At 43.9% G+C, this 12,658-nt stretch overlaps 1 protein-coding gene across 1 annotated transcript in view; it reads left to right on the top strand.

The window, feature by feature from the left end:
* Positions 1 to 11,460, top strand: part of LOC112259680 (retinal-specific phospholipid-transporting ATPase ABCA4-like) — a 97,288-nt gene extending 85,828 nt beyond the window's left edge. The window contains exons 48-52 of the mRNA XM_042329161.1: positions 268 to 402; positions 3,120 to 3,223; positions 4,932 to 5,024; positions 10,473 to 10,722; positions 11,155 to 11,460. Coding sequence (XP_042185095.1) covers positions 268 to 402; positions 3,120 to 3,223; positions 4,932 to 5,024; positions 10,473 to 10,722; positions 11,155 to 11,307 — 735 coding nt within the window. The 3' untranslated portion in view covers positions 11,308 to 11,460. The remainder of the gene's footprint in view (positions 1 to 267; positions 403 to 3,119; positions 3,224 to 4,931; positions 5,025 to 10,472; positions 10,723 to 11,154) is intronic.
* The last annotated feature ends 1,198 nt before the right edge of the window (positions 11,461 to 12,658 follow it).

The following is a 12,658-nucleotide window of genomic DNA, read 5'->3' as shown; positions in this document are numbered from 1 at the left end:
TGTGTGTATGAGTGTAGTGTACTGTATGTATATATGTGCATACTGTATGTGTATATGTGCATACTGTATGTGTGTGTATGAGTGTAGTGTACTGTATGTATATATGTGCATACTGTATGTGTGTGTATGAGTGTAGTGTACTGTATGTATATATGTGCATACTGTATGTGTGTGTATGCAGGTGTGTGTATGTATTTCTGTTAACGTTCATGTATTTTACCCTTTGCGTTTGTAACACATTCCGCACCTCTCCTGTCTCCCCACTAGGTGGCAGATTGGGGCATCCAGAAGCTGGGTCTATCAGAGTACGCTGGTCGCTGTGCAGGAACATACAGCGGAGGCAACAAGAGGAAACTCTCCACAGCCATCGCTATGATTGGCTGCCCAGCCCTGGTTCTACTGGTGAGTCAACCAATCAGTGTTTAACCCCTACCATTGAAAAGGCGGGGCAGGCTCCCCAACCAGCTATGATTGGCTGGTTATACTAGTGAGTCAGCCAATGGCATGGGACTTTATTAATTCCCCACATGTGCCTGTCTTTTGGACAGTGTGTGGGTGATATGTTTGTCCACTTGTGTAGGGCACCAAAAAGACCTAGAAATCAGACCAGACACAGTGGAAGGCTGGACATGATGTGTGTTATTTCATTACTTCCTTCCTGTGACAATATGGACAACTAATAGTTATATAACATTACAAACACAGTATGACTAAGTGTTATACAGTGACACTATACATACACGATACAAATACTATACATATACTATACATATACTATACATACACTATACAAATACTATACATACACTATACATACACTATACATACACTATACATATCCTATACATACATACACTATACACACACTATACATATACATATACTATACATATACTATACATACACTATACATATACTATACATATACTATACATACACTATACATACACTATACATACACTATACATATACTATACATATACTATACATATACTATACATATACTATACATATACTATACATACACTATACATATACTATACATATACTATACATATACTATACATATACTATACATATACTATACATACACTATACATACACTATACATATACTATACATATACTATACATATACTATACATACACTATACATACACATACACTATACATATACTATACATATACTATACATACACTATACATATACTATACATATACTATACATACACTATACATATACTATACATACACTATACATACACTATACATATACTATACATATACTATACATACACTATACATATACTATACATATACTATACATATACTATACATATACTATACATATAGTATACATACACTATACATACACTATACATATACTATACATATACTATACATATACATATACTATACATATACTATACATATACTATACATATACTATACATATACTATACATACACTATACATACACTATACATATACTATACATATACTATACATACACTATACATATACTATACATACACTATACATACACTATACATATACTATACATATACTATACATACACTATACATATACTATACATACACTATACATACACTATACATACACTATACATATACTATACATATACTATACATACACTATACATATACTATACATATACTATACATATACTATACATATACTATACATATACTATACATACACTATACATATACTATACATACACTATACATACACTATACATATACTATACATATACTATACATATACTATACATATACTATACATATACATATACTATACATATACTATACATATACTATACATATACTATACTATATACTATACATACACTATACATACACTATACATATACTATACATATACTATACATATACATATACTATACATATACTATACATATACTATACATATACTATACACATACTATACATACACTATACATACACTATACATATACTATACATATACATACACTATACATACACTATACATATACTATACATATACTATACATACACTATACATATACTATACATACACTATACATACACTATACATACACTATACATATACTATACATACACTATACATACACTATACATATACTATACATATACTATACATACACTATACATATACTATACATACACATATACTATACATACACTATACATACACTATACATATACTATACATATACTATACATACACTATACATATACTATACATATACATACACTATACATACACTATACATACACTATACATACACTATACATATCCTATACATACATACACTATACACACACTATACATATACATATACTATACATATACTATACATACACTATACATATACTATACATATACTATACATACACTATACATATACTATACATATACATACACTATACATATACTATACATATACTATACATACACTATACATATACTATACATACACTATACATATACTATACATATACTATACATATACTATACATATACTATACATATACATACACTATACATATACTATACATACACTATACATACACTATACATACACTATACATATACTATACACATACTATACATACACTATACATACACTATACATATACTATACATATACATACACTATACATATACTATACATATACTATACATACACTATACATACACTATACATATACTATACATACACTATACATACACTATACATATACAATACATATACTATACATATACATACACTATACATATACTATACATATACTATACATACACTATACATATACTATACATATACTATACATACACTATACATATACTATACATATACTATACATATACTATACATATACTATACATATACTATACATACACTATACATATACTATACATATACTATACATACACTATACATATACTATACATATACTATACATATACTATACATACACTATACATATACTATACATACACTATACATACACTATACATATACTATACATATACTATACATATACTATACTGTGTGTGTGTGTGTGTGTGTGTGTGTGTGTGTCCTTATAGGATGAACCCACTACAGGTATGGACCCCCACTCCCGACGGTTCCTGTGGACTGCCATTATGAGTGTCATCCAGGACGGGAGGGCCGTGGTTTTGACATCACACAGGTACCCCCCCCACCCCCCACACACACACAAACACATACCCACACACTTCCCCTACACCTTCCCAGACAAGTCCAGTCCAATGGGATTACTGTACCTGAACTAGTGTTGTTGGTGTTGGTCCAAGACATAGCAATGTGGTACACATGGGTAATGTCATGTCAGTACACATGGGTAATGTCATGTCAGTGCACAAGGGTAATGTCATTTCAGTACATATGGGTAATGTCATGTCTACACATGGGTCATGTCAGTACACATGGGTAATGTCATGTCAGTGCACAAGGGTAATGTCATGTCAGTGCACATGGGTAATGTCATGTCAGTACACATGGGTAATGTCATGTCAGTGCACAAGGGTAATGTCATTTCAGTACATATGGGTAATGTCATGTCTACACATGGGTCATGTCAGTACACATGGGTAATGTCATGTCAGTGCACATGGGTAATGTCATGTCAGTACACATGGGTAATGTCATGTCAGTGCACATGGGTAATGTCATGTCAGTGCACATGGGTAATGTCATGTCAGTACATATGGGTAATGTCATGTCAGTACATATGGGTAATGTCATGTCTACACATGGGTAATGTCATGTCAGTACACATGGGTAATGTCATGTCAGTACATATGGGTAATGTCATGTCAGTGCACAAGGGTAATGTCATTTCAGTGCACATGGGTAATGTCATGTCAGTGCACATGGGTAATGTCATGTCAGTGCACATGGGTAATGTCATGTCAGTACATATGGGTAATGTCATGTCAGTGCACAAGGGTCATGTCATTTCAGTGCACATGGGTAATGTCATGTCAGTGCACATGGGTCATTTCAGTGCACATGGGTAAGGTCATGTCAGTGCACATGGGTCATGTCAGTACACATGGGTAATGTCATGTCAGTGCACATGGGTAATGTCATGTCAGTGCACATGGGTAATGTCATGTCAGTACATATGGGTAATGTCATGTCTACACATGGGTAATGTCATGTCAGTACACATGGGTAAAGTCATGTCAGTGCACATGGGTCATGTCAGTACACATGGGTAATGTCATGTCAGTGCACATGGGTAATGTCATGTCAGTGCACATGGGTCATTTCAGTACACATGGGTAATGTCATGTCAGTGCACATGGGTAATGTCATGTTAGTGCACATGGGTCATGTCATGTCAGTGCACATGGGTCATGTCATGTCAGTGCACATGGGTCATGTCAGTACACATGGGTAATGTCATGTCAGTACACATGGGTAATGTCATGTCAGCAATCCAGATGCTACACTGGAGTGGCCATCTGCTTGTTTCTGCTTGTTTCACTGTCTGTTGACTGCCTGCCTGTCTGTCTGTTGACTGCCTGTCTGTCTCTGCCTGTTGACTGCCTGTCTGTCTCTGCCTGTTGACTGCCTGTCTGTCTCTGTCTGTTGACTGCCTGTCTGTCTGTTGACTGCCTGTCTGTCTCTGTCTGTTGACTGCCTGTCTATCTCTGTCTATTGACTGCCTGTCTGTCTGTTGACTGCCTGTCTGTCTCTGCCTGTTGACTGCCTGTCTGTCTCTGCCTGTTGACTGCCTGTCTGTCTCTGTCTGTTGACTGCCTGTCTGTCTGTTGACTGCCTGTCTGTCTCTGTCTATTGACTGCCTGTCTGTCTGTTGACTGCCTGTCTGTCTCTGTCTCCCGACTGCCTGTCTGCCTCTGTCTCCCCAGCATGGAGGAGTGTGAAGCTCTGTGCACTCGGTTGGCCATCATGGTCAACGGCACCTTCAAATGTCTGGGGACCATACAGCACCTCAAATACAAGTAGGTCTGTCACCATACTGTTACCGTACAGCACCTCAAATACATGTAGGTCTGTCACCATACTGTTACCGTACAGCACCTCAAATACAAGTAGGTCTGTCACCATACTGTTACCGTACAGCACCTCAAATACAAGTAGGTCTGTCACCATACTGTTACCGTACAGCACCTCAAATACAAGTAGGTCTGTCACCATACTGTTACCGTACAGCACCTCAAATACAAGTAGGTCTGTCACCATACTGTTACCGTACAGCACCTCAAATACAAGTAGGTCTGTCACCATACTGTTACCGTACAGCACCTCAAATACAAGTAGGTCTGTCACCATACTGTTACCGTACAGCACCTCAAATACAAGTAGGTCTGTCACCATACTGTTACCGTACAGCACCTCAAATACAAGTAGGTCTGTCACCATACTGTTACCGTACAGCACCTCAAATACAAGTAGGTCTGTTTCCGTACAGCACCTCAAATACAAGTAGGTCTGTTACCATATTGTTACCGTACAGCACCTCAAATACAAGTAAACTATGTCTTCCATGTAACGTAGGCACTCATCCTGCACTGGCCTCAGTATAGCCATCACTCCCCAGACTCTGTCCCTACTGGTCGTGTCCCTGGACAAGTGTTCCTATCTGTCTTGAAGGACCATAAAAAAAGAGAGGAAGATTTAACAACAATCACATCATTTCAAATTAAATTAGAAGAAAAATAACACATTTGGTTTGACAAGATCTAAATGAGTCACTGATCACAGTACATGGAGTAACCAGCCAAATATAAATGTAGCCAGCCAGGGAGTTGGGGGCTGGGAGACTATGGTGAAGTAGCCAGCCAGGGAGTTCTGGGCTGGGAGAGTATGGTGATGTAGCCAGCCAGGGAGTTCTGGGCTGGGAGAGTATGGTGAAGTAGCCAGACAGGGAGTTCTGGGCTGGGAGAGTATGGTGAAGTAGCCAGCCAGGGAGTTCTGGGCTGGGAGAGTATGGTGATGTAGCCAGCCAGGGAGTTCTGGGCTGGGAGAGTATGGTGAAGTAGCCAGACAGGGAGTTCTGGGCTGGGAGAGTATGGTGAAGTAGCCAGCCAGGGAGTTCTGGGCTGGGAGACTATGGTGAAGTAGCCAGCCAGGGAGTTCTGGGCTGGGAGAGTATGGTGAAGTAGCCAGCCAGGGAGTTCTGGGCTGGGAGAGTATGGTGATGTAGCCAGCCAGGGAGTTCTGGGCTGGGAGAGTATGGTGATGTAGCCAGCCAGGGAGATCTGGGCTGGGAGAGTATGGTGAATTAGCCAGCCAGGGAGTTGGGGGCTGGGAGAGTATGGTGATGTAGCCAGCCAGGGAGATCCCGGGCTGGGAGAGTATGGTGATGTAGCCAGCCAGGGAGTTCCGGGCTGGGAGAGTATGGTGAAGTAGCCAGCCAGGGAGTTGGGGGCTGGGAGAGTATGGTGAAGTAGCCAGCCAGGGAGTTCTGGGCTGGGAGACTATGGTGAAGTAGCCAGCCAGGGAGTTCTGGGCTGGGAGAGTATGGTGAAGTAGCCAGCCAGGGAGTTCTGGGCTGGGAGAGTATGGTGATGTAGCCAGTCAGGGAGTTCTGGGCTGGGAGAGTATGGTGATGTAGCCAGCCAGGGAGATCTGGGCTGGGAGAGTATGGTGAATTAGCCAGCCAGGGAGTTGGGGGCTGGGAGAGTATGGTGATGTAGCCAGCCAGGGAGATCCGGGCGGCCAGCCAGGGAGATCCGGGCTGGGAGAGTATGGTGATAGCCAGCCAGATCCAGGCAGGAGTTAGCCAGCCAGGGAGTTGGGGGCTGATGGCCAGCCAGGGAGTTCTGGGCTGGGAGAGTATGGTGAAGTAGCCAGCCAGGGAGTTGGGGGCTGGGAGAGTATGGTGATGTAGCCAGCCAGGGAGTTCTGGGCTGGGAGAGTATGGTGAAGTAGCCAGCCAGGGAGATCCCGGGCTGGGAGAGTATGGTGAAGTAGCCAGCCAGGGAGATCCGGGCTGGGAGAGTATGGTGAAGTAGCCAGCCAGGGAGATCCGGGCTGGGAGAGTATGGTGAAGTAGCCAGCCAGGGAGATCCGGGCTGGGAGAGTATGGTGAAGTAGCCAGCCAGCCAGGGAGATAGCCAGCCCTGGGCTGGGAGAGTATGGTGAAGTAGCCAGCCAGGGAGATCCGGGCTGGGAGAGTATGGTGAAGTAGCCAGCCAGGGAGATCCGGGCTGGGAGAGTATGGTGAAGTAGCCAGCCAGGGAGATCCGGGCTAGCCAGCCAGGGAGATCCGGGCTGGGAGAGTATGGTGAAGTAGCCAGCCAGGGAGATCCGGGCTGGGAGAGTATGGTGAAGTAGCCAGCCAGGGAGATCTGGGCTGGGAGAGTATGGTGAAGTAGCCAGCCAGGGAGATCCGGGCTGGGAGAGTATGGTGAAGTAGCCAGCCAGGGAGATCCGGGCTGGGAGAGTATGGTGAAGTTGCCAGCCAGGGAGATCCGGGCTGGGAGAGTATGGTGAAGTAGCCAGCCAGGGAGATCCGGGCTAGGAGAGTATGGTGAAGTAGCCAGCCAGGGAGATCCGGGCTGGGAGAGTATGGTGAAGTAGCCAGCCAGGGAGATCCGGGCTGGGAGAGTATGGTGAAGTATGGGAGCTCTATTCTGGTGTTCTCTGGTGCATTCTGATGCCTTGATTCCATACCAAACACACATTATTGAATACTTTGAAGCTAGAGTCCTTAGTTGATACATCAGTCTTTGGACTTATAAATTCATAAATTAATCCATTGATTGTTGAAGAATAAATATAAATTATAAATGTCACATGAGCTTAGTTCAACTGTCGTACCCCATCAGAACCCAAATGATGAGCCTGTTTTACTACAATGTTTGTTAACAATGTAAACCAACACCGTATAGCCTCAAAACATGCTTAAAACTACAATTTTAATATCATGGATGGTCAGTCCTTGCATCCATTGCTTTGTCTACGAATTTGAGTTGGTTACATTTCTACTGTCCCATCCCTCAGCTGTTTACCAAAACAGAGGCAGGGTGACACACTTTTCAATTCTTTCAATTAAAGACTCAGATTGATCAAATTAATTGTGGTTTTGAGTAGAAAGACATCGTAGGATTTGAAGCCCCCAGTGGAAAAACACAGGTTTGTAAAAGTTAACGTCATGATACCTGTATTGTACATTTCAAGATATTGCTATATGTCTACTGATTTAAATAAAAGTGTTGAAGATGGAGAAGTGCTGTTTTCTGTGTAGTAAAGCCCATGTTTATTACCTATTTCATTCATCAATCACACCTGTTGGTCTATTCATGGGCACCTGACTTACTCCACCGTCTCTCTCTCTCTCTCCTCTCCAGGATTGGTGATGGCTACATGGTGACCTCGCTCTCTCACTCTCCTCTCCAGGATTGGTGATGGCTACGTGGTGACCTCTCTCTCTCTCTCTCTCTCCTCTCCAGGATTGGTGATGGCTACGTGGTGATCTCTCTCTCCCTCTCCTCTCCAGGATTGGTGATGGCTACATGGTGACCTCTCTCTCTCTCTCACTCTCCTCTCCAGGTTTGGTGATGGCTACGTGGTGACCTCTCTCTCCCTCTCCTCTCCAGGATTGGTGATGGCTACATGGTGACCTCTCTCTCTCACTTTCCTCTCCAGGTTTGGTGATGGCTACGTGGTGACCTCTCTCTCTCTCTCTCTCTCTCACTCTCCTCTCCAGGTTTGGTGATGGCTACATGGTGACCTCTCTCTCTCTCTCCTCTCCAGGATTGGTGATGGCTATGTGGTGACCTCTCTCTCCCTCTCCTCTCCAGGTTTGGTGATGGCACGTGGTGACCTCTCTCCTCTCCAGGTTTGGTGATGGCTACGTGGTGACCTCTCTCACTCTCCTCTCCAGGTTTGGTGATAGCTACATGGTGACCTCCCTCTCCTCTCCAGGTTTGGTGATGGCTATGTGGTGACTCTCTCTCTCCCTCTGCTCTCCAGGTTTGGTGATGGCTACGTGGTGATCTCTCTCTCCCTCTCATCTCCAGGATTGTTGATGGCTACGTGGTGACCTCTCTCTCTCTCTCCCTCTCCTCTCCAGATTTGGTGATGGCTACATGGTGACCTCTCTCTCTCTCTCCTCTCCAGGTTTGGTGATGGCTATGTGGTGACCTCCCTCTCCAGGTTTGGTGATGGTTATGTGGTGACCTCTCTCTCTCTCTCCCTCTCCTCTCCAGATTTGGTGATGGCTACATGGTGACCTCTCTCTCTCTCTCTCCCTCTTCAGGTTTGGTGATGGCTACATGGTGACCTCCCTCTCCTCTCCAGGTTTGGTGATGTCTATGTGGTGACCTCTCTCTCCCTCTGATCTCCAGGTTTGCTGATGGCTACGTGGTGATCTCTCTCACTCTCCTCTCCAGGTTTGGTGATGGCTACGTGGTGACCTCTCTCTCCCTCTCCTCTCCAGGTTTGGTGATGGTTATGTGGTGATCTCTCTCTCCCTCTCCAGGTTTGGTGATGGCTACATGGTGACCTCCCTCTCCTCTCCAGGTTTGGTGATGGCTATGTGGTGACCTCTCTCTCTCCCTCTGCTCTCCAGGTTTGGTGATGGCTACATGGTGTTCTCTCTCCCCCTCTCCTCTCCAAGTTTGGTGATGGCTACATGGTGACCTCTCTCTCTCCCCCTCTCCTCTCCAGGTTTGGTGATGGCTACATGGTGACCTCTCTCTGTCTCTCCCTCTGCTCTCCAGGTTTTGATGGCTACATGGTGATGCTCTCCCTCTGCTCCAGGTTTGGTGATGGCTGACCTCTCTCTCTCTCTCTCCCTCTCCTCTCCAGGTTTGGTGATGGCTACATGGTGATCTCTCTCCCTCTCCCTCTGCTCTCCAAGTTTGGTGATGGCTACATGGTGACCTCTCTCTCACTCTCCCTCTGCTCTCCAGGTTTGGTGATGGCTACATGGTGACCTCTCTCTCACTCTCCCTCTGCTCTCCAGGTTTGGTGATGGCTACATGGTGACCTCTCTCTCCCTCTCCCTCTGCTCTCCAGGTTTGGTGATGGCTACATGGTGATCTCTCTCCCTCTCCCTCTGCTCTCCAAGTTTGGTGATGGCTACATGGTGACCTCTCTCTCACTCTCCCTCTGCTCTCCAGGTTTGGTGATGGCTACACGGTGACCTCTCTCTCACTCTCCCTCTGCTCTCCAGGTTTGGTGATGGCTACATGGTGACCTCTCTCTCACTCTCCCTCTGCTCTCCAGGTTTGGTGATGGCTACATGGTGACCTCTCTCTCACTCTCCCTCTGCTCTCCAGGTTTGGTGATGGCTACATGGTGACCTCTCTCTCACTCTCCCTCTGCTCTCCAGGTTTGGTGATGGCTACATGGTGACCTCTCTCTCACTCTCCCTCTGCTCTCCAGGTTTGGTGATGGCTACATGGTGACCTCTCTCTCCCTCTCCCTCTGCTCTCCAGGTTTGGTGATGGCTACGTGGTGACCATGAAGGTAAAGGCAGCTAAAGCAGGCGTATCTCCAGAGCTGGGTCCAGCAGAGAGCTTCATGGAGAGCAGCTTCCCAGGGTGTGTCCAGAGGGAGAAACACTACAACACTCTGCAGTATGAGATCGCCTCCTCCTCCCTCGCTAGGATCTTCCAGCTGGTGGTCGCCAACAAGGACAAACTCAATATAGAGGATTATTCTGTATCACAGACTACACTAGATCAGGTAACTACTCTATCAGACTACACTAGATCAGGTGACTACTCTATCAGACTACACTAGATCGGGTAACTATAAGGCTGGTGTTAAGATTAGGGATTAGGTGTTTGGGATTTAGGTTTAAAGACAAGCACCAACTAAGTGTTTCAAAGACCACACAACAGGTGGTAATGAGCATGGCAATGTTTAAGGATAGACTCAGCAATATGACCTCATCAAACACAGCCAGGAAGACATCTGAGGTCAGGAGGATTTATTATGAGAGATTAAGACTTGAATAAAGAATATCCTGGAGTACAAATTGATGGTACCGTACTCAGCAAGCAGCGAGAGAAATAGCTGTCGTGAATATATGATTATAAAGGTGTTTTACAGAACATTAGTGTTTTCATTGACATTGTGTTGATAGTAATAGGTTTTCATCTCTCTGTTCTCCAGGTGTTTGTGAACTTTGCTAAGCAGCAGGCAGGAGAGGACGAGGACGTTTTACAACCCCGAGCGGTCAACGCGCGCAATGAAAAACAAAATGTCGCCACGAAACGCAAGGTCTCCCCCATCAAGATAAAAACCAGAAGACAAACTAAAACTTGAAAGTTAATCTGTGAAAATATGACTTCCTAACGGAATGTATTGTCAAAATGTTTAATGCAGAAAACCGACAAAATGTATTGTTTATTTTTACCTTACTATGCAAGTCAGTTTTCAATGACGGCCTGGGAACAGTGAGTTAATTGTCTTGTTCAGGGGGCAGAACGACAGATTTGTACCTTGTCAGCTCGGGGATTTGAACTTGCAACCTTTCGGTTATTAGTCCAACACTCTAACCACTAGGCTACCTGCCGCCCTTAAACTCTAACCACTAGGCTACCTGCCTCCCTTAAACTCTAACCACTAGGCTACCTGCCACCCTTAAACTCTAACCACTAGGCTACCCTGCCTCCCTTAAACTCTAACCACTAGGCTACCTGCCACCCTTAAACTCTAACCACTAGGCTACCCTGCCTCCCTTAAACTCTAACCACTAGGCTACCTGCCACCCTTAAACTCTAACCACTAGGCTACCCTGCCTCCCTTAAACTCTAACCACTAGGCTACCTGCCACCCTTAAACTCTAACCACTAGGCTACCTGCCACCCTTAAACTCTAACCACTAGGCTACCTGCCACCCTTAAACTCTAACCACTAGGCTACCCTGCCACCCTTAAACTCTAACCACTAGGCTACCTGCCACCCTTAAACTCTAGGCTACCCTGCCTCCCTTAAACTCTAACCACTAGGCTACCTGCCACCCTTAAACTCTAACCACTAGGCTACCTGCCACCCTTAAACTCTAACCACTAGGCTACCTGCCGCCCTTAAACTCTAACCACTAGGCTACCTGCCTCCCCATTGTAATAGCTAGACATGCACAGGCACACTGGCAGTATAATGAAAACATTTTGAAATTATGGTTAGATTCATGAATTATGTTTGGAATATGTTCCTTAGGCTTTGGAAGTCATATTTTTTCCTGTTGATTGTGCATTGTGTAAAATGGCTGCCAAAAGTCAAGAAGAGGTCACGTTTGCAGGACACAGACGTCAGTTGACAGCAGATAGCTCCTCAAACACACCAGGGGTGTGATCTCAATAGTTTGGCTTCCTCGCCTCATCTCCTTTTCACGTGTTCATTGAAGAGGAAACAGCTCCCTTGGTTTATAAGGGGGCGGCTTCCTCTTCAATTAAACACACCTACACAGAGAATAGGTCCCTATTTTGTTTTGTTTTTACGCAGTATCAATACGGGACCACAAGATGGCGCTGCATTTACACTGACATTTATATACCAGAACTAATAATAATGCTTAGATAATTTCTGTAGCCTTTCAAATAATGTAGAAACAAATATTGCCTGGCTTATATATGTGTTTTGCCATTTTCATCACTTTAGGACATATTCTGTT

Source organism: Oncorhynchus tshawytscha, linkage group LG10 (genome assembly GCF_018296145.1).
Source record: "Oncorhynchus tshawytscha isolate Ot180627B linkage group LG10, Otsh_v2.0, whole genome shotgun sequence".
Lineage (NCBI taxonomy): Eukaryota > Metazoa > Chordata > Actinopteri > Salmoniformes > Salmonidae > Oncorhynchus > Oncorhynchus tshawytscha.
The sequence above is the reverse complement of the archived record's forward strand: the minus strand, read 5'-3'. Positions and strand labels throughout refer to the sequence as shown.